The sequence below is a fragment of the Lissotriton helveticus genome, chromosome 10, assembly GCF_964261635.1.
Source record: "Lissotriton helveticus chromosome 10, aLisHel1.1, whole genome shotgun sequence".
Lineage (NCBI taxonomy): Eukaryota > Metazoa > Chordata > Amphibia > Caudata > Salamandridae > Lissotriton > Lissotriton helveticus.
Window position 1 is genome coordinate 783,979,824 of NC_136071.1, and position 27,757 is coordinate 784,007,580.

Below are 27,757 nucleotides of genomic sequence, written 5' to 3' on the forward strand. Positions count from 1 at the left end.
TTTGTGGTGTTTTGATTCAGGGTGGACCTGGCCTGACCGTTTCGGGTGGACTGTTCCTATGGGAAACATCCTTTACAACGAAACTTTTACAACGCAGTGCTTTTACAATGCAGGTTTTACAACGAAAACCATTACAACGCATTGCACTGGGGGGCGCTCTAGGATAGGGAATAGTTTTAATTTACTATCCAACACCTTCCCTACTATCCACGGGGACTGGAGTTGGAATAGTAAATTAAACTATTCACTATCCAGCACCCCAAAGCGCTATGCGTTGTAATAGCATGCGTTGTAAAAACTGCGTTGTAACAGCATGCGTGGTAAAAGCATGCGTTGTAATGTCATACATCCGTTCCTATTGAAGCAGGGTTGAGACAGATTTACATATGGCTGGGTCCAAACGGAGGTGGCAAGGTGTGCAAAATAATGAACTGAGATACAGCCATGAGTAATTACTAATGGCTGAAATTAATTCAAGCATTGCATCCAGCACTTTTTTGTATACTTTAGTTTTTCATGAACAAGTACAGCACAACCTTCTCTTCGGGAATTGTATCAAGCAATCCTTCATTTCAACCATATGTTACTAAGCGAGGATGTAGCCATTTGGGTTAGAAAGCAAGAAATAATTCAAAAACACCAATCTCATCTCTTATTTAGGGATTCAAACAGAAAATGCCTTGCGTCTGCAATTGCAAGGATAATTGCAGCAGAAGAAATGCGTTACTTACCTGTAACAGCAGTTATCCAGTATTGGTATCTTTCATAGATTCACATGCCTGAATCATTCCCCGTCGTCGGGGTGGGAGTCCCCGGTAAATAATTATAGTAGTCACATGGACATATACTTAGTACTAGGCCAGAGGCCTCACATTAGTAGCCTATCTAGGTCCTTATGTAAAAAGGACCAAACTTTGGCCAGTAGCCAATCAGCCCTTATCACCCTCCTGACCTTCCTGGAAGGAGCCCTTGTCCCTCAGATTTTCGTAAGCACCGTGCCAAGTAGTACCTACTGAGAAGACTTAGGTGAGCCCTTCCAGGGGAGGCGAGTGGGTTGCATGGTAATCTATGAAAGATACCAATACTGGATAACTGCTGTTACAGGTAAGTAACGCATTTCTTATCCAGTATTATGGGTATCTTTCATAGATTCACATGCCTGAATCAGAATAGCAAGCAATAATGAGCACATTTCTCACATACATCTTGAAAGACATAATAAACTTATCATAAGTTGTTACACCTTTTACATGATACTCACAACCTGATAAGAAATGTGTGAGAAATTACCTGGAAGGTGGGATGAGAGGAAGAAGGCTCACCTCTAATGAAATAGATGACGTAGGACAGCCTGTCCTACTACTGCATCCTTCATAAGTTCCGAATCCAAGCAGTAGTGCTTGGTGAACGTATGCGGCGTCTTCCATGTCGCCGCTCTGCAGATGTCGACAATGGGTACCCCAGCAAAGAGCGCCATGGAGGTGGCTACCGCTCTAGTGGAGTGTGCTCGAACCTTTGAAGGCAGAGGATGGCCCGCCTGTTGGTGACAGAATGCGATGGCCGCTGAAATCCATCTGGAAATGCTCTGTTTTGTCAATGCTAAGCCTTTCCTGGGCCTGCTAAATGCAACAAACAATTGGTTAGACTTCCGAAATTGCTCAGTCCTGTGTATGTAGAATTTGAGACATCGCTTGAGGTCCAATGAGTGTAGAGATCTTTCAGCCGCAGATGATGGATTTGGGAAGAAAGATCTCAGGACAATAGGTTCATTGAGATGGAAAGAGGACGGAACCTTTGGTATAAATTTTGGATTAGTCCTTAAAATGATCCTGTCATTCTTAAACTGGATAAAAGGGTCTTGCACAGAAAAAGCCTGCAGTTCACTCACTCTCCTTGCTGACGTGAGCGCCAGTAGTAGAGCCGTTTTCCATGATAAATATTTAAGATCTGTTTTGTGAATTGGCTCGAACGGGTGTTTCATTAGTTGAGCTAGTACCACATTTAGTTGCCATGTAGGTGGTGACGCTCGTATTGGAGGGAAAGTTCTGAATAATCCCTTCAGAAACTGCTTGACCAGTCTGTTAGTCCATAGTGAAGCGCCACACGAAGAACGTCTAAACCTGGAGATGGCCGCCAGATGGACTTTTATTGAAGCGTGTGCCAGCCCTGAATTGGCTAGGTCGAGCAAATAGGGCAGAATTTGTGCTGGAGTAGAAGTGAACGGATGCAATTTCTGAGCCCTACACCACAAACAGAATCTTTTCCACTTAAGGGAATATGTCTTATTAGTACTTTCAGCCCGGGCCCGGGCTAGAACGACTCTGCATTCTTGTGGAAGATCTAGATTCTGGAACTCTCTGAACTCAGGAGCCAAGCCGATAATTTGAGAGATGTTGGATCCGGATGTTGGACTTGTCCCTGGTTCATTGTAAGGAGATGTGGGCATGTCCTGAATAGAATTGGAGGTTCCAGCGATAGAAGGTGTAGTTCCGTATACCAGTGCTGGCGCGACCACGCTGGGGCTATCAGGATCATGGTACAACTCTCTGCTTTCAATTTCCGGAGAACCCTTGGGATTAGGGGAAACGGTGGAAAGGCGTAAGCAAAGGTCTTGCACCATGTCATCGAAAAAGCATTCCCTAGGGATCTTTTCTGGGGAAGCCAGCTTGCGTAACGTTGGCATTTCGCATTCATTTCCGTCGCAAAGAGATCCAGGTGAGGCTTGCCCCAACGGGAGAACACTGAGTCGAGCGTCTTCTGGTCGAGTTCCCACTCGTGGCAAATTGAGCGCTGTCTGCTTAGCGAGTCTGCCAGGATGTGGTCTACTCCTGGGACATACTCTGCCCGCAGAGAAATGTTGTGCTGGAGTAGCAACCTCCAAATTTGCTGAGATTCGCGAGACAACGTCTTGGATCGAGTACCTCCCTGTTTGTTTAGGTAGTGCATTGTGGTGGTGTTGTCCGTCCTCACAAGCACTGGGAAGCTCCTGATTCGGGGTAGAAATGCCCGAAGAGCTAAGCGTACTGCTCGTAACTCTAGCAAATTGATGTGGAGTCGTTTTTCTGCCACTGACCTTGTACTTGCAATTCCTGAAGGAACGCTCCCCATCCTTCCAGTGATGCGTCCGTGGTTATGACATAAGGAGAGACTGGGAGTAAAAAAGGAAGGCCTTTGTTCAAGTTGTCGCCCAGAATCCACCGTCTCAGAGCCTTTTTCATGACCTGAGTGATCTTGACCCAGTCGTCGAAGGATCCTGTACTTTGGATCCACTGATTTGTTAAAGCTTCCTGTAGAGGTCCCATGTGGAGACGACAATGCGGAATGAGAAATATGTTGGAAGACATCATTCCTAGCAACGACTTGAATAGTCGAACTCTGACTCTTTTTGGTCTGAATTTGGACGGCCAGGTTTCTCAGCTTGACCAGACGTTCCTTGGAAGAGAAGGCTTTCTCCTGTTGTGTATCCAATGTCGCTCCTAGGAAATTGAGACTTTGTGATGGACGTAGATTTGACTTTTCCTGGTTGAGCGTTAGGCCTAAGTTCTCGAAGAGACAAAGGCAGGCAGTAGAGGACTTGGCCACGCCTGTCCGAGTAGGAGCCTTGACAAGCCAGTCGTCCAGGTAGGGAAAGACTTGATGATGTTGGCGAAGGTATGCTGCTACCGGAGACAGACACTTTGTAAAGATGCGTGGAGCTGACTTTAGGCCGAATGGTAAGACTGAACTGGTAGTGCCTGCCTGCCACTGTAAACCTCAGGAATTGTCGATGACTCTTGTGAATGAGGATATGAAAATAGGCATCCTGGAGGTCCAAGGATACCATATAGTCTTTTGAATTGAGCAGGTGTAATACCTCCTGAAGGGTGACCATACGAAAAGACTGCTTTTTGAGGTATTTGTTTAGGTTTCTCAAATCCAGTATCTGTCTCCACTGCTTCTTCTCCTTTTTTCTGATCAGGAAGAATCGGGAGTAGAATCCTCTCCCCTTTTGTTCTCGAGGAACTCTTTCCACTGCTTTTTTCTGGAGCATTAGCAAGAGTTCATGTTGAAGTATGTTTAGATTTTTGTGTTGCGCCGGACATGGTGGATTTGGAGGAGGATGCTCCAGAAACTCCAGAGTGTGTCCAAAGCGGACTAACTGCAACACCCAACGATCTGTAGTAATTTTCTTCCAATTGTGAAGGAAGTTGGTAATTTTTCCTCCAACTACGAACTGTGGAGAAGAGGTGGAGGCCAGCTGGAGAAAGAAGTCATTGACGCCTGTTATTGTCTTTCTTTCCTCCTCTTCCTCGAAAGGACGACTTGTTATATGAGGATTGTCCTTGGTGTTGTTGCCTCTGCTGATATTGAGGTTTGTACTGCTGGGAAGAATTATAAGAGGACTTGTAACCTTGATAGTTGCCACGAGACTGTTGTCCTCGACCTCTGGAGCCTCGAAAGGAATTCTGCTTGAATTGTAGAGTGCCTAGGGCTTTCGCCGTTTCGGTATCCTTCTTAATGCCTTGCAGCATGTCATCAATATGTTCACCGAAAAGGCGCTCCCCATCAAAAGGCATGTCTAGGACTTTGGCTTGCACTTCAGGCCGGAATGCTGTGGCTTTAAGCCAGCCCTGGCGCCTTAAAACTGCTGCTCCCGCCAATTGACGGAACCCTGTGGAGGCAATATCCAGGGCCACCTCTATCATCTCTGAAGCAGAGCGTTCACCCTCCAGCAAAATCTTTTTAACCTAGTCTTTCTGGTCTTCTGGAATCGCCCCGAGATATGGGGCTATATCTGCCCATATCTGTCGATTATAGCGACCTAGTAAAGCCAGAGAATTTGCAGCCCTGATTGATAGGGCGGACATGGAGGAAAATCTCTTGCCAATGGCATCAAGCTTTCTTCCTTCTTTATCAGGAGGAGCGGTCATTGTCGCTGACGGATTGCTGGACTTCCGCTGCGCGGCCTGAGATATAACTGAATCAGGTTTAGTTTGACCAGTCAAACATGCAGGTGCAGTGTCTGGGGCTTTGTATTTCTTTTCAAGTCTAGCTGGCACTGGAATGAGAGAGAGAGGAGTTTATTATTTTTTGTCCTTGCTCCCATATATAACCGATTACTGGAATGGAGCGAGCTGATGTCTTGAAGGGTTCTTTGAAATCATGAAGAAAACAGTCCTTCGTTTCCGATGCTATTTGGATGTTGAATCTTGCAGCCGCTCTTCCTACGATATTATGGAATCCTCCTAAGTCCTCAGGGGTTGAATCGTCCTGTACTTGGTCTGGGGATATTGGATCTGGGTTAGCATTATCAGAATCCATATCATCGTCATCATGTATTTCGCCTTCTTCATCCTGGGCCTCATCCATTCCCACTTCTTCCTCATATTCTTCCTCATCCGTAGAATTTTGAGGAGGAAATGTCTCTTGTTCCTGATGCACATCTCGCGGGAGAGGCCGCTGTCGATGTGTAGGAGTTGGTGTTTCCTGTGGTACCTGTACTCCAGAGGCAGGAGCAGATGATGGAAATCTTTGTTTATAATCTGAAATTAGAAATTGTAGGTCAGAAACAATTGAAGCTGGAAGGCACACCATAGGTTGAACAGTGGTATGCTCTTGAACTGATTCTTGAATTGTGATTTCCTCAAAATCTTCACAGTCCGAACTCTCATGAATTTTGATGTTGAGATGAGAGGGACTGGATGCTATAGGAAACATGGACTGATCTTCTGCGTCTTCCGTTTCTAAAAACTGCGTTGGCAACAACTGTTGGACCTTGCTGGGTGAGGTCATCTCTGGTGTGACCAAACGTGACGACATTTTAAAATGTGTATATGTATACTTCAATGAGGGAGAGCCCTTGGAGTGTAAATCCTTTGACGCGGCGTCTGTTGATGGAGTAGCGTCTACTATTTTTGATGTTTCAGGCGATTTCATTGTCATTGATGTCTTCGTCGACGACGTCCTCGGCGGCGTCGACACTAGCATTCGACGACGACGATGCCACCGCCGACGGTCTCGTCGTCGACGGTCTCGTCGGCGACAGACCCGTCGACGGTGGCGTCGACGACCTCGTCGACTAGGAACTCGTCGACGATGGTATCTTCGTCGACGATGGCATCTTCGTCGACGATGGTATCTTCGTCGACGATGGTATCTTCGTCGACGGTGGGATTTTCGTTGACGCTGGAAGCTTTGCCTTCGTCGACGATGAAGCAGACGTCGACGGGAGCGCTGTCAAAGGCGACGACGACTTTGTGACAGGAATGACAGAAGATATTGACCTACCCATCGTCGACGACGTGGTTGTAGTCGATGCCAAGGAGAAAGTAGACGCCGTGGATGTCGAAATGGAGACTGTCGACAACGTCACAGGCAGGCAAGACGACATTACAGCAGGCTTTTTGAATTCTGTCATCTGAAGAGAAGGCTTGACCTTAGGATGACCCTCAATAGACTTTGGCTTCTTGTGAGGAGGCGCCACAGACTGATCTGGAGATGACTGCCCAGGCCTTTTTGAAGCGGAGTGGAAGCTCCTGAAGGAACACTCGCTCTCACCTGAGGAGACTACCTGCTCTTTGTTCTTTAGTCTCTGGAGCCACAGAAGCAGTCGCCCTTCCCTGTCCTTCAATGTCTTGACCGGGGGAGTGCGACAAATCTTACATTCCTTGACAGAATGCTGAGGATAGAGGCAATACAGGCAATCTTCATGTTTGTCCTCTATATGTAACCTCATTTTACTACAAGAGGCACAGGGTCTAAAAAGCCCTTTTTTAGGAGTAGTAGCCATATTTACTACCAAAAGTTGAGAATAAAAGGATAAAAGGATAAAATCCAAAGATATAGGAAAAAACCTGAGCAGAGCTCAGTGGAGACTCCCTTCAGCACGACGTGCGGTAGAAAATCTGAGGGACAAGGGCTCCTTCCAGGAAGGTCAGGAGGGTGATAAGGGCTGATTGGCTACTGGCCAAAGTTTGGTCCTTTTTACATAAGGACCTAGATAGGCTACTAATGTGAGGCCTCGGGCCTAGTACTAAGTATATGTCCATGTGACATTACTATAATTATTTACCGGGGACTCCCACCCCGACGACGGGGAATGATTCAGGCATGTGAATCTATGAAAGATACCCATAATACTGGATAAGCAGTGATTTTCAGATCACTAAAGGAAGCAGTGGAGCTAGCAAAATTTACTACAGGGATTTCCACGCTACATGCAAGTGCTTAACGTTTTCCATATCAGAACAGTACCTCGATCATACTACTCCAGAGAACATTCAAGCCTGTGGATTGGTGAAGGTCAGACATATCCAGGGGCGGATACTTGCTTTGGGCACTGGGGCTCTGCCCCTAAATGTTTGTGCTTAATGTGCCCTACACATTATTAAATAATGACATTACACACCGAGCATTAGGATTTATTATCAGTGAGGATGGAATCTAAAGTATAAAAAAAAAAGTAGCAGACCCAAAGTCTTATCACAAGTGCCCGTCCTTTCTGTTGGCTTCATACTCTGAAGCCCCCGGGTCAGGCAGAAACTTTAACTAACCCATACAATGATACGCATGTGCCAGTCACTGTGGAGACCAAAAGGCTTCATTCTCTACAACCCTGCCCTGGCTTTATTAGGGTATTTTAGGGTCCACCCACAAATGAAGCGCATGAGTCAGTTTTGAAGCAGCCCGGGTGGCATGATTGAATACAACAATTGTACCTCGGCACTTTCAATATTTATCTCTATTCATAAGCAATATTCAAATCATGAGTCCTTTATGTATTTAGTGTGACAGCTCACAGGAAACACCAGTCTAGAAAATTATTCTGAAGTTTTCATTCAAATTAATATTTTGTAACAAAGTTTCACTTTGTACGTTGTAATTGATCTGGTTTTTAGTACAGACAGGCATTAGTTTACATTCAAACTATATTATACAATTTATACATAAAGATCCAATTCTTGTAACATCATTGATGGTAAATGATAATGGCAGCCGACACGTATTTCGTTACAACCGTAACTTCAAGGCTTGAATCTGTAGAGATGTAAAATCTCAAAATAAGCGTAGTTCGCCCAAAACGCAAATCTACACAGGGTTATCAAAGAAATTCAGAAGACCCTTGTAATTGGTGATATCAGCATAGGATATCTGCTAGGGAGCCTCAATTTAGAAGGACTAGGTCCTGGGAAATGTCAAACGCCCACTCAAAGTTCTCTATTAATGTAGAGCATTCATGCGCTTAGGCTATGATAAGCCCTCAATTTGTAAGACGTTGATAAGCGTGGGCTGTAATATCCCCCTGATCCATTCGGTCAACATAACTAGCGACTAAGACCAACTTTGGTGTCAGGGAGGACCCGGCTTGGCAGCTCTGGCTGGACTGTTGCCATGGGCCACAGGGTCAAGACTGATTTGCATATGGCTGGGTTCAAACTGGAATGGCATGGTGAGAAAAAACGATGGATTTAGGCCTAGATCTCTGTACTGGGGTGAATGTATGACATTGTTCTGCATTCTGTCCATCAACTGTTGTTTTTGCTCAGGTAGTGCGCACTAATACTCTTAGACCGGGTTTGCGTTATATAACTGCAGAAAAGGAAATACACAGGGGAAGAATCAGCTTTTGAAAAATAAGCTGCATGTGAAAGCTACTTTAGCATATCACCTGCAAGGACACTCATCAGCTGCAGAGCGATCACAAAGCTTAGAATTCGAACGTTAAATGTTAAAAATGAAAACTACTTCTCTTTTCATTAAAAGAGATTTGTTATGGTTACCTTTAACTGATTTTCTTTCCAGACGTGCATCATAATATGCCTTAAATTTCTCTTTTTAATTATATTAACTTTTTCTTTTCTTTCCTTTTCTTTTTCTTCTCCCTTTTCCTCTTTCTTCCTTTTCTTTTCCTCTTTCCCTCTTTCGTTCCTTTCTAATTCACAAAATTTAAAAAAGGCATTTTCTCAGAGTATACATATTAGATTTTCCCTCTTTGGGATTTCTGGTTTCTCCTCACAATTCTCAATTATTTTGTATTTTACCATTCCTCCAATTTTCCTTCATCTTGAATTGTGATGCTGTACTAATGTTTTACTTGGCATATTTGATCTAATAAAGCTTTCTAAACTAAAAAAAAAAATGTTAAAAATGAATGCAATAACTACCGTGTTTAAGGAGGTCCGTGCCATCCATGCCCATTGTCAGGCAGAAGACATACAGGAAGAGTTGTCAAGAGAGGACTACATGTTTAAAAGAGTGAGGATCAGTGCCACACAGCGAGCCCCCAGACCTGCAGTTTGCATGGTTTAGTAGGAACTGGAGACAAGCATGACTGCCCTCAGATCTATAGCTTGACCGGCCCAGGCCCAAACTCTTCATAAAGGTAAGCGCTTGCTGCTAAGTAAAAGAAATGTTTAAGTCTGCAGTTGGTTAATCGCAAGTGTAATTGCTATTTGGCAGATAGTATGAGCTTTAATTGATGTACTTCTAGATTCATGGTGGATGACAAATGTTTATTCTTTTGCAGGACCCAGAGCGTCCGCCTCCCGCCCATCCGATCCGAGGCTACCGACATAATCTGCGGCGTCCCCCAGGGATCATCCCTCAGCCCAACGCTGTTCAACGTCTACATGGCCCCCCTCGCACAAGTGGCCCGCCAACACGACATCAATATCATCTCCTATGCTGACGACACCCAGCTCACCCTCTCCCTCACCAAAACCCGCACACCGTCAAAACCAACCTCCACGAGGGAATGAAGGCCGTCGCCGACTGGATGAGGAACAGCGTCTGAAGCTGAACTCTGACAAGACGGAGGTAATCCTCAGACCCACCCACTTAGCCTGGGACGACTCCTAGTGGCCGACCACACTGGGAACAGCACCGACACCCACCGACCAGGCACGCAACCTAGGATTCATCCTCGACTCCTCCCTCTCCATGTCTAAAACGGGCAACGCCGTCTCCTCTTCCTGCTACAACACCCTACGCATGCTCCGCAGGATCTACAAGTGGATCCCGACCGAAACAAGAAGAACGGTGACACAGGCCCTCTTCAGCAGCAGCCTGGACTACGGCAACGCACTCTACGCAGGAATCCCAGCCAAACGCCTACGACTACTACAACGCATCCAAAACGCCTCCGCCCGACTGATCGTCAACGTCCCCCCCCCACAGCCACATCACCCCCCACCTGGGACCTACGCTGGCTCCCCGTCGACAAGAGGATCACCTTCAGGCTCCTCACCCATGCACACAAAGCACTCCACAACGCCGGACCAGCTTACCTGAACAGCAGACTCAGCTTCTACACCCCCAACCGCCAGCTCCGCCAGCCTCGCCGCTGTTCCCCGCATCCAACGAACATCCTCCGGCAGCAGATCCTTCTCCTACCTGGCCGCCAAGACCTGGAACACCCTCCCTACCCACCTAAGGCAGACCCAAGACCCACTTGTCTTCAGAAGACTCAATACCTGGCTCTTCGAGTAGTAGCAGCACCCCCTCCCCTCAGCGCCTCGAGACCCTCACGGGTAAGTAGCGCGCTTTACAAGTACTCTGATTGATGTAATGGCCGTACTTGGCGAGTTCTGGAGAGTGTTTGCAAGAAAATTGCAGTAGGTGCAGACCTATTGCTCTTGCTAAAATATGCATCTTGAAAGAACTTGTTTTATCTTAACCACAAAACTGTTCACATTTGGAGATTGAACCAGTAGTCATCATTTTACAGTTGAATTATACACACAGTGCCTTCAGTTAGGAACAAGGGACATAAAATACAAAAGTCACGAGGCTCCAGTGCGCCAACCAGGCTTCAATTCTGCGACTCTCTGGGTACACACCAACATCTGCACGATCACATAACTATTTTACGTTATGAAACCTTAATTGGATTAACAACTCAAGGCTAGTTTTAACTAACTTTTTTTCACTCAAGGCATGTGGGTCATTTTCTAGGCAGTTACCTGAAAATAAAAAAATGTAATATTTAAATAACATTTTGCCCTTTATAGAAGTCTTTGCCCAACCCCCCACATGCAATGACCTCCCTACCCCATGACACCCAGCACCACACTTCCCATACTCTTTTTTAATGTACTACAACCACTGTTCACATCAGTGGCGTCACTAGGGGGGTGCGGACTGCACCGGGTCTCACCCCATCTGGGGTGACACCAATCTAGTTAGTTAGCTGCCTGGCCACAGTTGTGCTCAGGGGCTTTAGTGCAGCACACGCCACCCCGGTGTGTGGCTGTCAATAACTAGGTTTGTGTGATTCATCTATCCCAGTTTGAATGTCTCAACTGTCTATGCATGTTCACTTATGTGGCCCAGCTCGTGCATCTTTTGATTCATCTGTATGAAAATGTGCGCGCCAGCTGTCCCAAAGGGCGTGTGACCGAGCTGTCAAAGTGCACTAGCATGTGAGAGCTCTTTTGAATGTGTAACACCTCAGCTTTTGTAATATTCCACTCTGCTTGTTGTCCTATATCAACATGCACAGGGGTTCCCGTTTCCAATCTTCCAGCATCACACAGCCCCTAAGTGGTATCCGGTGTAAGCAGCCTAGAACAACCTTTCTAGTGAATGGGGCTCTGGGGGTATGTTCTATATGTTTATAGCAGCTCTTATTACTATTGGAAATGGAAAAAAAAATGTTTTCCAGTCAATACTTAAAGATGGGAGATATTGTATGTTTTGTTAAGGGGAGTACATGGATGTGAATTGGGGTGAGCAACAGTAAGTTCAAATTGCAACCTAATACAAGCAGATGTCTAGCTAGAATCTGAATCTGATTCGAAGGAGGCATGCACCCTTCACATGACAATGAATTGGGAGATTTGAAGTTGATAAATGAAAATAATATGTGAACATAAACTTTTTCATTATAACTGGCCATTGCCGCTGTTTTAAGACTAATACGTTATCCGAGGACCTACCACTGAGTAAAATTCGAGGGCTATTCTTTGATGGGAGAGGATGTGGTCTGTCAGCTAGATAGCCGACTTTGGTGCTGGAAACCAGGGTTCGAGCCTCGGGGTCGCGTCCACATCCTGTGATTCTCGGCAAATCACTTAATCTCCCTGTGCCTGAATATGTACGTAACCGACGCTCATGTAAAGCACTCCAATACCTTCGGGTCGAGTTCGCGCTGTAAATCTGCATTAAAAAAAAAGCTGTGTTTTAACTGTCATTATATCATTTTAGTGGACAAAAACTTTATGCGTGTCAGCCCTCTTCATCCATGGATCAGTTCCAAAGTTATTCCCATTTTACTTCTCCCCACTGCAGCAGTTATGATGGTGTAATGGGGCAGACCACTTCAGCCACTGGTTTTCTTCCTCTGTGAGTGGCAGTATTTTTCCTGTCCACATGTGGAAGCCTGCCTAAAAAGATGAAGAAAAACAACGGCTCCTGTGGGATAATACAAAAAACTTTTGATCGAAATGACGCACACTGGCAATATGGGGGGTGGTTTGATGTCAGAAAAAGAAGCCGTCTAAACACTTGAACAGTTTTTTTTTTTATCCAAACCGCACCCCATATTGCCATTGTGCGTCATTTCTATCAAACTTTTTTTGTATTATCCCACAGGAGCCGTTTTTCTTCTTAATCTTCATACCCAGGCTCCCAGTGAGTAGGGTTCCCTTGTTCCCCCTTCCAGTGCCTAAAAAGAGGAGCACTTCAATGCCAGGGCCAGTGTACTAGTACTTTACTTGGGAAACGCCCTTTTCTCTCCATTCTTTCCACACGTTTTATTTTGTGTAGTCATCCATGTGTTTTAAACCATGTCCTTAGGTTACAGTAATTCAAAGTTGATGGTAGCTTTTTTTTGGTGCCAATTGGAATAATATTTTCTTATAATGTACATTACAAATAAGAAGGGTTTCTATACCATGCCTCACTGCATAATCCTGACAGAAGGCACCCATACTTTTGTATTAAAATTTCATGCCACGGTTGAGGTTTCCTAAACTGCTAAATTTAATAACAGCCATACGCACCGTACCTGCCTCCCTCTGTTGTCAAAGTAGCTTGCCACCATCCACCCTCCCTCCCTCCATTGTGGACTTTGTTGCTTGCCGCCACCCACCTCCTTCATTCTCATTGAATGTGTTGCTTACCCTCACCCACCCTCCATTGTTCTCTGTTCGCTGGGGAGGAGGTCCATGCGGTAAGTTGTGAGGGGGTGACACCATGAGTAACCCGCACCGGGTGACACCAACCCTAGTGACGCCACTGGTTCACATGACTGCTAACGTTAACCAGAAACATGCCAAATAGCATACTCTATGCACATTGGCCAGAATGCAGCTTTGTAGGCAACCATCTAACTGAGAGAGCAACTCTTAGTGTAATCTACGTTTTGGACACCCTCTTTGAAATAGATTTTAAGCTTCCCTTAACCATCTGCATTAAAATGTGTTGTCAATGAAGAGGAGTAATAGCGGGCGCTCCATCAGGGCATAGTGCCATGTTTGATAAATTTACTACAGAAATTTTACTAGCAAATGCAGAATTGCCAAGACCGGGGAAATATCAAGCTCGTTCATTGCACTTGTTTGCGAACCAAAGTTCATTAACTGGTCTTAAGCCCCACCACTTTCAAATTCCACCAGCCCCACCTGGACAGATCTACGAGAAATTACTCTGTTTAAGTGAACCTCTGATTAAGACTGGGCACAATTCAGTCCAACACAAAACCCTAAAAAATATGGGCGTGTGGAAGGCTTGAGACTGGATGGTATCCACTGCCCCTTGCCACAGACCACAGTACAATGTTTGCTATAGGTGTGGGCCTGGGGCACATGGTCAGTTGGTGTGGTAAAGCTTTTACAGCTATAAGCACCACCTAGAAGACTGACATCAATGGCTATCCAAAGGCTTGATAACTCCCGGCCCCCAAACATCCACAAATACCATTCTGAGTCTACAAATAACTGAACCTCTAGAAATACGGAGTTGTTCATTAACTCCTTTGCCAACATACTCCGCTCTACCCAACTAATTTCCATGCTGCAGTTGGCGAGTTGGTCACTGCTCAAAATCTGAACAAAAAAACTCTACAAGAATGGTTTAAAAAAATGAATAAAAATAAAAACAGACATGCCACCTATCTAAGCTGCCATAAGTGAAATGTTAGACACCTACAATTTAGGAAGTCTCCATTTTACTGCCTAGAAAACGTGAACAAAGCTCCAAACCAATTTATCATCAGTTGAGACACAAAGGATTTTGGGGTCAGGTGACTAGATGAAAACGGATTGAGATTAGGTATATTAGTCTGGTACAGAAACAGGATATATGGACAATGAATGAAGCTTTTAACAGAGATGGTTGCTAGTCATCTCATCTTTTAAATAGATCTGCAGTGAAATGATATTGAGATAATCCACTTCCTTTCCTAAACATTCTTGTTTTGAAATGCAGTTTTAGTCAGCAGTTTAAGCACAATTAAGGATTTAAATATGAAATTGTTCTCATTTTAAAGTGGGAATTTAAACAAATCAATGTTTATGTGTTAAGATTAGTAGAAAGTGTTGAAATCTCTTAACGCTTACACAATGAGATCTCCCCATTATATACAGCAGTTGAGTGTTGAACTAAAAAGCTAAATGGCACAGACTATGAAACAAAGGCCACCTTTCTTACAGTCAAACATGTAGATTCACTTCTACTGCCTGCCATGCCTCACTGCTCTGAAAAGCCATGAACACTGCATCACAATCTTAATTAACTACTGGAAACACCATCAATTACTATTCTTCATTGACAAAACAAATACTCTAACAATATCTCTAACCTTTCCAATATCTATTTGGTCAACTTTCATCTTGTCCTCCCATGCACATACTAGATCACAATTTCCGTTTCGCCAGACTTTGCCCTCATATTTCCATGCCACATCCTACAAATGGTATAAGTAGCACTAAAAAAGGTACTCCCTTCCATCAACATATTTTAACTGTAGCTGCTGTCAGTCCATACCTGAATATTATCAGCCCAGCACGTGGGAATGGACCCTCTACACTCCCATTAAAGACTTCAAACAGCACAGTTGTTCAAAAACCCAACCCTGACTCAATGGCTTGGCCATTTGGCAGACAATAACCCACCTCACTTTCGTGGGTAGTGTCCTGTAACGACTGGTGGCATTACACCTAGATGCCCACATCGATCAACACAATCTGCCCTAGTCCTACATATCAAACTTCCTTTAAGTGCAGAACAAAACCTCAAACTAAGTGGTTGATGAAGCCCTAATATTCTCTGGTAAAGATGATCCTGTGCTCTACATCCTCCTTGACCTCAGTCTTCAACATGGCCATCAGGTCTTTCTCCTCGACATTGGGCATCAATTAAACTCACCTCAGCTGGTATGTTATTTCTGACCAACAGATAGTATGTCCACTTGGGACATCTTCAGATGCCTCAATTGTCGATGAAAGGACGATCAAGGGTCACATTATTACACCTATATTTTTTAGTCATTAAATAAACTTCAGAAGCAACTTCGGGAGGTCAAATCTAAGCAAGCCACTGTTGTACACCTGGACGCAGAGGAAATATCTATATATAAAAGGTGTTGTCGCAGCCTGCACAATTACAGGTAGTCCATATATTGGCTTAAACAACTATCAAAACATTTGGACAAGTCTGGTCAGGTCCACCCCGGAGTATATTAATATCAAGCCCCTGGCAATCTATATCGGTTGGTAGATCTTGGTTAAACAGCATGTGAAAGTCCACTAAAGTTTCGGAGTAGTATCACACCTTTTTTTATCAAGTACAATAGCGTAGTGGAAGTACTCTTTCTCATTATCTGGGAAATTATCTTTTTACTAGCCTCCAAAAAAACTACCAACACCAGCCTAAATACAGTACTGTATACCTCAGAAAGTCATCTCTGGCCAATGCAAATCAAACTACGTTTCTACACTCTTGGAAAACCCTCCTTTTCTACAGATACTTCTTTCCCTCCTCCTCACGAACCTCTTCTGTGAATCAGCTTCCCATATTATCATATAGGTTTCTGATTTTAGTCAAATAAGTTGTGGCCATCCATGCACCTGGAACCAGAACACCTCAAAGTGTACTTTGGTCAAATGAAAGTGCTCTGCTGCCTTTCAGAGTTAGGCTTAACATCTATAGCTACCTTAAATCGAAACCAAAAGAAATACTTAAACAAGCGTAAAAATAGAAGGAAAAAACTATCATTTCATACGAGTCTCATAGGCCCTAGTACTTTTAAATGAAATGATCTTTAATGTTTCTTTTATGCGACTCATGGCACCATCAAGAATAAGGAGCTTCTCTGACACCTTACCTAGAGTAAAAGTATTGTAACACCCATTTAACTATCCCATACATCGCTTTGTCACACACTAGAAGAAATTGAAGGGGAAAAAAGAAATCTGGGAAAGCAAGCATTTGGTAACAAATTACTTGTATGTAAAATAAGAATAGAAACCGTAATATAATCCTCTAAACACTTCGGTTTAATTAAAATTACTGTACTGAATTTGCATTCTTGCAGGGCAACATTAGGACTGGCTTGTAAGTGCCGCTGTCTGCAAGATCAACAATTCTTTATAAAAAAAAAAAAAAAAAAAAAAAAAAAAAAAAAAAGAAGGAATACAAAGAGTGGACTCTGGAACTAACCAAAAGATTATTTCTTTGCCAGCACGTACAATTGGCAGTTAGATGCATCTTTCCACCTTCCATAGAAATCGACCTGAAATGCTGAGTGAGGCACTCTAAATGCTCAAAAGCACACAATACGGTTTTAATCAACAACTTGGATGGTGTAAACATTGCAATCATTTTAATTTGTTTTTTTCAGTGTAGCATTTTTTTTTTTAAAAGGCTTCAGTCGGGAATTATGTGCGAGTCACATGTTCAAATGTAGGTTTAGATACATGCATAGGAGTACACACAATTCAACTGCTTCAAACAAAACAAGCACTGGCAAAGCAAACCTGTCTGGGTTCAATAAGGCATTGTAGTTTGCAGGCATTAGCACATTAAGCACATTCAAGTCAGACCTACTGGCTTTAGCAACGCTGGTGATGCAATGCTTTTTAAACTAATTAATTGCTGTAAACGCGATCAGTTAAGTTAGATTACGTATCTAATCAAACTATAGCGCAGAACGTACCATCATCTTCCCAGCAACTTTTCCCACTGCTTTCTCTCTCACTGCTTTCCTGTAACACTGTATGGTCTGTTGGCAAGTCATCTTCTGGCACGTCATCACCGGCGTCTGTAACACTTTCATCTTCCACAATGTGCAGTTTGTCTTCGTCATCGGAATCCGAATTGGTTTCAAGCACGTTATTGTAATTGGTAACTGAGAAGACAAAAAAGGCAAAATGGCAATCAGGCAAAGTCATAATGCCAATAACACTTTGGCATAAATTAGGCATCACTACAACACATGAGCTTAATTACCTACTTGAAACTGCGGTTTAGCAAATGCTAATTGCAAGTAATGTTGCTTTTCTTAGCCTGATAATTATATGATGAGCGTGGTCGCGCGCACGCTGTCGACAGATTTTCATGAAAGAACAGAACGGAACCTCATTGGAAGGCATAATAGCAGCATTCTTTGGTTGCATAAAAGATTAGTATTACTTGCAAATGCTTCTAATTGTGAGTTTTGAATAGGTGTCTTCTTTAACTGAGGAACCTTTAACGCACTGTTCCACTGCACAGAGGACTTAATATGCTTTTTATTATACAAAAAAAATATTAAGTATGTGCAACAGAAGTCTTGTTTGGGGGCACCTTTAATCACATCTCAGTTCAGTGCCCTTGCCCCACCCCTTATACATTTCTGCACTTAGTCGTGGCACAAATCAAAACAAAGAAACGTCCAACCTTTTCTTTTTGAAGAACGTTTTTACTTTATACCACATTGTACAGATCAAGTACCCCAAACGGTACAAAATAATTATATTTCAAGTCACCCAGGAGTTTGTGACAATACTGAGGCATATGCCTGGAGGGGGGTGCTTTTAAGTAGAAATGAATGCCTGCAATGACTTACAGTTAAATGAATTTAGTGCATAAGTAACAGATGTCCGGATGCCGACAGAGTTGAAATGACAATACCAAAAACTTACACATTGCTACAAGCATTTGCAATGCTTTAGGTCTAGCAATTGAGAGATGTTTACCTATTGGCATTGTAAATGACAATTCCATTTATGTGTTTAAAAAACATCTGCAACAATTTAAGGCATTGTTATTTACAATAACAAATGGTCAAAATCGCTCAATTGCGAGACCTATTGCATTGCAAATGCTTGTTGTTTACAAGTGCCCCAGCTGTGCTTTCACGTTAATAGAGGCCACGCCCCTTTCTGTAGACAAGCCGAGCCGTGTCTAAAGAAAGGTCAGCGGCGGCTATTAAAGTGAGAGCATGGTATGGGGCACTTTTACCAAAAAAGCATTTTTCTCAAGTTGACAAACATTTTTTGTTGTAAAGGCGCCCTGTGAAAGAGGGCATTGCACACTGAATGTTGCAGGAACACATGTCGTGCCTGCAGTAAGCGAAACTCATTAAAGAAAATAGTGCTTACCAAATAAATAACACGTACCGTGTAACAACCCAAGTAAAAGGGCCAGTCCTCATGGGAGGTTACAAATGAAGACAAGTCGGTACTAAGGAGGGACTAACAAGTCAATGTATGAATCAGAAGCCAGCATTTAGAGCAATGACACAAGCCATTGACAAATATGGGTGGAGAGTGGGCAGAGCTTCAAGTGCATACTCCAATACAGCATGCTTCGCAGAGCAGGACATGTGCTGCCCAGGCTCGACCTATAAAAGGTCTCAAGGGTCTTTCCATTCACTGAGGATTGTTGGTTATTGACCAGATATGTATTGGCAAACAGTGCCAGATTTTGACTGTTTTATAAGAAGAAGAAATAAGCAGTATCCCAGTCAAACCTTTCTAATCTTCAGAGCTGTTAAAGCTGAAGAATTAGCAGAGCTAGGAGGACACGAAGGGCGATAAAGATTTCAGATAAAATTCCGGGACCAGAGTTAGGTGGGAATTTGCAGCAGACAGACATTTAAAGTCAAGTTTTTTTCAAAAGTCAGCCAATGTAATTTTCTTTAATGTGGGGAAATGGGAGACCAGTAATGCAGATTGGGCGATAGTAGAGCAGTGCTTCTTTGAAAACGCAGTAGGATATTTTGGTAGTTCAAGGTACGAGAATCTGCAGACGTCAAGTTTAGATCAAGCAGTGCCTTGAATGACAGCAGGACAGGCTTTTCCAACGAGTAGTTCTTTCCAAAGAGCAACTAGGTGGGCAAACTAGCCTACTAAATCAGAAGCTTTTGCTTGGTCGAATTGACTTAGGTTTCCCAAAATTGAAAACCGTGCATTTGAGATGAGTATTTTCAAAACTCAAACTCACACTTGAAGAAAACGGTTGGATTCACAAAACATATTTAACCCCTTCCCTGCTGCCGTTGGACGTCGCGCGCGCTACCTCCCTGGTGCTGCGTACGGCCGACGCGGCCCAGCCCACCCTTTAGAACGCCCGCACCGCGGCGGTTTTTCCGGTTAAGGCGTTAAAGGGTAATTTTTTTGTGAAATGAAGCATTCGGCAAACTTATTGCTAATATTAATACTTTAGTGTGAGGGGCAGCGCAGCTATAGCTGTCATGTATTACCATATAGAGGTGGCATTCCAAATTGATAAAGTCTTCACATTATTGATGGCAACCATGCCTGGTGCATGGAGGTGACCAATGCTAGTAATGTTGCATGAGGAGGCCACTAAACTAATCTTGTATGCTGTGGTCATTAAATGCAAAGTAGAATCAGTAGCTTGAAATTACCGTATTTTCCGGCGTATAAGACGACTTTTTAACCCCTTAAAATGTTCTGGAAAGTCGGGGCTCGTCTTATACGCCGGGTACAAAATTTAAAGGTATGTTTTCAGGCGTTTTTTTACATAGCGCGGACTTTACCCGAAGGTGTCAGAGCGCTTTACAGTAGGAACAGTATTGATACAAGAGGAACAATTACAAATGAACAAATTACAAAAGCAAACATTAAGTTACATGGATCAAAAGTGACAATAGTGAGCAACCAAAATACATGAGGTAGCAATCGGTACATTCCTGGAGAAAAAAGTGATAAGTGTGCAGGTTACAAAAGCGTACAAAGTACGAGCCAACTATGCAGGACTGCGTTGGACTGCGCTGGAAGTGGGGGTAGTCTTATACGGCGAGTATAGCATGAAACCTACATTTTATCAAGCAAAGTAGGGGGTCGTCTTATACGCCGGGTCGTCTTATACGCCGGAAAATACGGTATTTTAATTGAAGATAGGACGCTTTTATAGGAGAAAACGTTGAAGGCCCCTGCAGTAGAAGGGGTCTTTTGCTAGAAAAGAGAAAATCTTCCTGCGAGACTCCAAAAACACTGAAGGGACACTTTAAATATGAACGAAAAACAATCTCAAAAATGACAACTAGGTTGCTGGTTATCTAACTGGTGGTGAGTAATTTACAAATCAAAATTCCACAAATTATTTGATCAGGCAGAAACACTGGAACCAAAGAGCAGGCTTTTAGTTTTGACTGGATTGTATAAATTGTTACTAATCCATTTAGCAATAGCAAGCACCAAGTTCAGAAAGTTAAATTGAGACTTTTCTGATTACCATTGATTCAGAATACATTTTGGGCCTCATTACAATGTCAGGCGGAAAGCCTTCGCCTGACCGGGACTCTGAATTGGGACCAACCTGCGGTCGTCTGGTCCAACCACCGAATGATGATGAGACTGAACACTGTTCGGTCGGAGTCCCATTGTTCTCTATGGGAGCTTGTATCCGCCCGACAACTGGCTTTAACACAGGCTCCAATGGGGAAACGGGGTGTTTTTGGAAAACTCTGCAACCTGTTGCAGACACCCCACGGTGCCTGTCCCAGCCCAGGGTTTTACAGGAGAGTTCCTTAGGTACCCCCTCGACCATCACCTGTAAGCCTCGGAGTAAGGGGCCGCAAAAGTCACTTTCCGACAGCCTTTGTGTCGGACAGGCAGACGCGGCTGTTCGAACCAGACATAATCCTGAGGGCGTAAACGCTGTCCATAGGGGTGTACGATGTGGTTCCGACTGATATGAATACTCCGCGAGTCACTCGGGACAGATTCAGAATGACTGCGCGGTTTACATTCCGACTGCAAACATCGTAGATCAGGCGGTCGGAACGGAAACCGGCAGTCTGTTGGAAGGGCTCTGATGCGCTCAAGGAGATTCCAACTGTCGGGAGACTTTACGCCTGACATCGTAATCGGCCTATTTGTCTGCAGATTAGAGGAGGGAAAAAAAATTCAGAAGGAGCGAATGAACTTTGCCAGGGGAGCTAAATCTATATTGTCAAGCAGTGGCAGTGAAACTTATTGGCTTTTCCAAGGTATTTTGTTACATACATTCCATGCACACGCAAGAAATAATCTTTAAGTGTGTTTGTTCAAAGATTAGCAATGCATTCAAAGATGGCCGCAGCCATAGCTGCACAGTCATTCATAGTAGCCATCTCTGAACGGTATAGTAATATTTGAGCAAACCTATTTTAAGTTAACCATGGGGCATGCGTACATCTGCTGCGGTCGTCTTTGAATGGTCGGTTCAAATTATACAAACCGGTTTCTTGATGCCTGCCTACCGCACATGCATTTGCGGGAAACATTCTGAAATGGTAAAGGCTCAAAGGGATCCACCAATAGAGCAGCATGCAAAAAAGTATTGAGGCAGGGGAAGACTGACAAGCAGAGTGGGCGGTGAAAAGCAACTGATTATCTTGGAAGAAAGAAGAGTAGCAACAGAACAATGGAAGCAGGGGCTAAGTAAAGGGGAAGGCAGCACACATAGTCGAAAGGAAAATACAGACTCTCATTGTGTGCTTAAAATAAAAGTTCTCGCTTTTCGGGACCTTAAGTATTTAGTTATACAGCAGAATATCCTTGGTGCAACATCAACTGTTGCATAGCTAAACACGTATAAGGTCCCAAAGGCGAGACCCATTGACTATTGTGTCAGTGCAGAATAAGCCAAATGCGCTCAACAACCTCACTACCGGATGTCTAGGTGGCCGAAAACAGCATCCAGATGTGCCCTACAGTGTTCTGCAAAATACACAAACTTGTATCAGAAGGAGCTGCCTGACGAGTTATGCTGGGAGCTTGTGATCCGCAGACCCCCTGCCTGTCTCCTGTTCTGTGAGCACCCGGAGGTGGCTATGCTGACGGACACAAGGCCTCCTCTGGGGCCTGCCAGCACAACCAAGCACACCTGATCCCCTATGCACAGGCACACACACAGGCAGTACTTGTGTGCACTGACGGCAAAGCGTGGTCATGTTACTGTCAGGACGTTCTCTCCTGCGTGCAAGTAAATGGTTAACATTGTACGGTGCGCACAGTGGGCCATTGTTCGCCAGCCCTTTGAGTTCAGGAGATAGGATTCCTCAAAATGTTTAAGTAGTCCACACGAACAACTAGGATGTCCGTAATGAGAGGGTAGGTCTGGTAGAAAATGTCTCCATCCTCAGCAGGCCTAGAGTAGAGGGAGGCAGGAACCCTCAACATATGCCCCCACCCCACTGACCCCTCCCGGCATGGGTGGGGTCTGCAGAGCGAGACTCCTGACCCATCAAAGTGCACCCACCAGGGCAGGAAGGAGAAATGTGTTAAGATTCAGAAACCGGTGGAACGAGGAGCCTCAAATTAGATCAATAATGCGCTTATCATCGATTTATACATTAGGAGTAAAGAGGAGAATAGGAAAGATGGGGGAGGGAGCGAGGGAAAGTGGATTCAGAGAAGGGAGAGGGGACAATGGGACAGGAGAGGGGCAAGGTTAGAGGAGAGAAGCTAGGGGATAAGAGATGGTAATAAGGGGAGCGAGGAACGAGTGTGGGGGAGAGGGACACACACACACACACACACACACACACACACAGTGTAACCGAGGGGAGCAGAAACACGGAGCGACAGGAAAGACCCTGAAACAGAGTAGGAGTAGAGACACAAAGAAACAATTGGAAAACTGGAAAAGAGTGGGCCATCGAGAGCAAGAAACAGAAGGAAAGAAAGAGGAATACATTTTCTCTTTTGTTCTGGATCCAACTGGATGAGGAAAATATGTGCGGGTGGGCCCCACCTGCCGTCAACAGCTCAAATTAAGCAGTGCAAATGGGCAAATTCTACACCCCAGCAGAACTAAGCAAAGAATTTTCCACAGACCCAGAGGCCAATCTAGCAGTTCACTACACAAAATATTCAATGATTAAACAATATATAATCCTACTCCAGCCTTACTAATGACCATCCAACACCCGTATGAACAATAGGAAACACTACAAATTGGAATATCAACATAACAAACGTCAACATGAATGCCAGTAACATAAAGGGCACAAATATTGTGAAAGCATCTGGGAACCATAAGATTGTGGCAATGCACTACACAAGAGATCATATTTGCACTAGACATTCTATGTTGCAAATGGAGCAAGAGTGACTCGTACAAAATGGGACTACATGTGGTTAAGTACAGATACTAGATTTGAAGCCGGGTTATAAGATTCTGAGAACAGCACTTTAACCACTAGCCATTATGTCTTTGATATTGAAAGCTTGGTGCACCAAACTGGAGCAATTGCATCACATCCTATGTCTTCAAGTGAAAGATACAGAGTACCTACACGTATTTTTTAATTTGTCGAGCAAGATACAAAAAGGGTGGGGTGGGGGGGGGGGGGGGGGGAGTACTAGCACTTCTCATGAAGGGGTGCTTCTCAAAAGAAAGGGGAACTCGCGATACAGAGCACTTGAACTTGTGGGTTTCCTTTCTAAGCACGAATCTGGCATTTGAAAAGTCACGGTAACTAAAAGCATGGCACTGGACAAAAGACGGAAATAAGCACTAGGGAGTGATATGGGAGAAGTAACCAAAACTGTTGAATTTGGTAGGAACCCTGGACCCTGAATATGCATTGGATATACCAGAGATAATAGCGGATGCAAGAGGCTTAGCCAGTACTCCAAGAGAGCCATGCCTGGCAATAATGGACACAGGAATTTTGGCCCCACAAGACGCTAGCCGAGACCTAAAAACATGGTGATATGCGTTACTTTTTCTTGAATTAGAGCAAACCTTTGTTGCGGGAAATTCTGATGGAAATATCGAAGAAGTTTGGCATGATTGCTGCTCAGTATAAAGTGCTCCCCTGCCCCAGTAGACAGGGCAAGAGCGTTGCATATTGGGGCATTTAATTACACGTGCTTATCCACTGAAATCCTGTAAATGAACTTTGACATCAGCACTCTTGGACGGCCTCGTGTCTGCCTTCCTTGTGTGTATTTTCCGTACATTGTACAAGGTAGATAAGATCAGCGGTTTGAGATATGCATAATAAATACGTTTTTTGCCAGATATACATGCCAGCAATTTGCTACATTGTCTAATAGTTGTAACCACAAGATGGCGACAAAACACTATAAAGAACATTAAGGCACGCCATCAGAGTACTTTTGAAATCCACTACAAAATCTTAAGTCACAACATTCGCAATTCAAGGTATTTATACAAAATAAAATACTCTGTAGTAAACTTATACAGAAATTGCTCCTACTTCGCTCTGGCCGCAAGTTACGTCACAAAGACTCCAAGCTTTGTAACGAGAACGGTAGAGTCTCAGAATCAGCGTGTTGTGCTCAGTACAATTAACGACATTTGTTTTTTACACAGCGCTGCGCATTTCTGCTGCCTTTTGTTACTGCAGGAAGGTTTTGCCCAAGAGGGTAGGGGTAGAAGGGCTGGAGAGGGGGTGAGGTCATTCCTGCCCAACAGTTTGAAACTCGAAATAGAGTTCCCTTATTTACACTACTCCAAATGTTGTACATTTGCGTTCAGTAGTTTTGACGCTGTCCACTGAAATAAAAGATCACATGAGGTACGAACAGGAAAGCGAACCTTTTGAAATTGCCTAGTCACTTTCCCCAACTTTGACCATTCTTTGAGTTGGCAAAATAAAAACAAGGATAAACAGGGCCTGTTACAGCAGTTACGATGCTCATCTAAATTAATCCTCGGCACGCAAAAGCAAATACTGCAGTGTACAATGAAGTGTTTAACGGCTGCGCAAATTGTAATCAAGTTCAGGAATACAGATTCGGTCTACATCGACCTTTCCCATACTTAGATGACAAACATACCCGTTTGGCCACAAAAAGGAAAGAGGTGAACACTTAGCGTGAAAATGACAGCCAGCCCTCGAGAACAAATGCACGCAACTAAGCTACCATTATGCAGATGGTGGCTGTGCGCGTGCACGCTTACGTGAACGCAAGCACTAGGCCGCCAAAAGCCAGTGGCAGCAGCACTTTGAAAACTCAGATACTAAATGTCTCGGATCAGCGCATGCGCTGGCTCAGCGAGACCTAAAAAGATGGCAGCTGTACACGAGCTCGTGAACGCAAGCTGTAGGCCAGCAAATGCCTCTGGTGGCACTTTTAAAAGCCACTTACTAAATGTCTCGAAGAGACAGCGCATGCGCTATCTCAGGCGAGACCTAAAAAGGGAAAAAATAGGATTGGATTGTTATTCACACAGTGAGGGGTGTAAAGCCTACCTTTATAAGCCATCTGTCTTCGCAGGTGACCAATGAGCAGTAGAAACATAGGAAATGGACACCTCACTTTCTTTTAAAACAAAAAAAAGTCATGCCTGTGGCCTTGAATGATGTAGGGAGCCTTTGGACAGGCAGTGAAGACAGTGTTACAAGTAGGACTGGGCAAAGCACTACGCTACGCTTGCGTAGTGCGCGCTACTTGGCACTACGCGAACTGCAAGTAGCACGTCAAGTTGGCGACCACGAGCAAGCAAAATGACATCCCGGCGAGACTTTTTCCTCGATCGCGATCAGCATCAAGTTGCCGATTGCGAGCGTCGAAAATAAACCTCCCGGCGAGATTCTCAACGTGGGGATGTCAGGATTCTCATTGCGAGTGGTCGCGTATGCTCGCGACCGCTCGGGCTGAGAACCTACCAGTCCACATTGAGAAAGCTGCAGCTCGAGTAAAAATCTACTCGAGCGGCAGAAAACTACAGCTCGCACTGTGCAGGATGCAGTTTTCAATGATTGCACAGTGCCGAATGCTTGGCCGCACTGTGCAGTCATTGAAAACGGCATCTTGCACAGTGCGAAAATGCTACTACGCAATTCGCGTAGTACTACGCATAGCTCGTGTAGTGCGGAGCGCTACTTCGCAAACTACGACCAGCCCTAGTCACAAGGCTGTTGTGAAAGACAGTCTACAATGAGAATTGTCTCGCAACTAATCACAAATAAACCACTGGTGGGAGAATGCTTAGCCAGTCATTGACTGCAAAAGATCGAATTGCTCCTCAGAATATCCTAGCTGTAGAGAGGGTCAGGTGGATTGGGGGCAGGCCAGACAGGCAGCCAATCGCATGCCACCATGGTCTGCACACCTGGAGGAGTGCTGCTGCTTCTGGCAAATGTGAAAGTCCTTCTTCATGAGTAAAGCAATAGGAAAAGAGCTCTCAAAAGCAGCACAAGCAGCCAGAGAAAGCAATTGGATCGCACTACTCTAGTGTCAATTACTAGATGCAAGCATTGAAACAATCTTTAGTATAATTGTGTTCTTCGTCAGACCTTTGTGTTAGAAGAAACTTAAGGTCACAGGTTTATACACACAAGTCTCCGAATCACTGTACATATCTTTTGCCACCACCAAAACAAAAGTCGTTAAGTATTCTCAAAAGTCATGTAGGAATTCCATCCTGCCTACCATCTGGTTATTGCATAAGCTTAATCAAAGTTTATTGCCAAACTTTGACTGTATCCCATTTTTTTATTTCTTAATGCCCACCATATTTAGAAATGTGATACTTATTTGGTGTCATCTGCTTACCAAACGCTCATGGAAGGAGCATGATTCGCTCTGTCCCATGACTATCCTTTTAGCCAGGAATAGTCGAATCAGCAAATCCCGTTCTCTTGTTTCCATGAGTCAGTGTGATCAACTAAACCCAGCAAACCTACTTTGGGGAGACCACAAGGGTGTAGTCACTAGTTATATATTGCATCAGTCCTATATGTGGCCACCTACGACCTCCTTCATAGCATTTGCTGAATATCTGCATCAGATATTTTGCATTTGTGAGAATTTCCAGCACTGGAGCCAAACATTTTGCCTCACTTAATACGCACCAGATACGTTTGGTGGAGATAATTAAATTGTAGTTATTTAAACCTACTATTCCAGGCACAGACATCACTTACACACTAACCCGGTCTATTCATCATCGCTCCCTGCTCCCATTGCCCATTTTTCGCTATTGTATGTTAATAGGCTTCAAGTGAATGCCACATCTGTAAATGATATAAAGTATCGTCCCAGCACCCAATGTCAATCGTGCCTGAATCCCCCCATTAGCATCTGGCTTCAGCGCGTCCCAACTGTCCATTTGACAAGAATTGCCCAACTGGTATATCGGTCTTGCCTAGACTCTTCAAAATCATGCAGACTATTAAACAGAAACTGCCCCTGTATTAAAAGAGTAAACCTTACAGAGCAATTCCTTGTTTATGATTCCCTATACGAGTTATTGGTGATAATGCACATTAAGGTGCATGGTGGGAAATGTGAGATTGTCTGAGCTAGTCCCTTGTGGCAAAAAGTGCAAAGATGGTATAAATGGCATACATTATGGTCGCTGCTGG

At 44.1% G+C, this 27,757-nt stretch overlaps 1 protein-coding gene across 2 annotated transcripts in view; it reads right to left on the bottom strand.

The window, feature by feature from the left end:
• Nucleotides 1–27,757, bottom strand: part of ZEB1 (zinc finger E-box binding homeobox 1) — a 477,132-nt gene that overhangs the window by 342,511 nt on the left and 106,864 nt on the right. For both annotated transcript variants that reach the window (XM_078663353.1, XM_078663352.1), the window contains exon 2: nt 17,135–17,326. In XM_078663353.1, the coding sequence (XP_078519479.1) occupies nt 17,135–17,326 (192 nt within the window). The remainder of the gene's footprint in view (nt 1–17,134; nt 17,327–27,757) is intronic.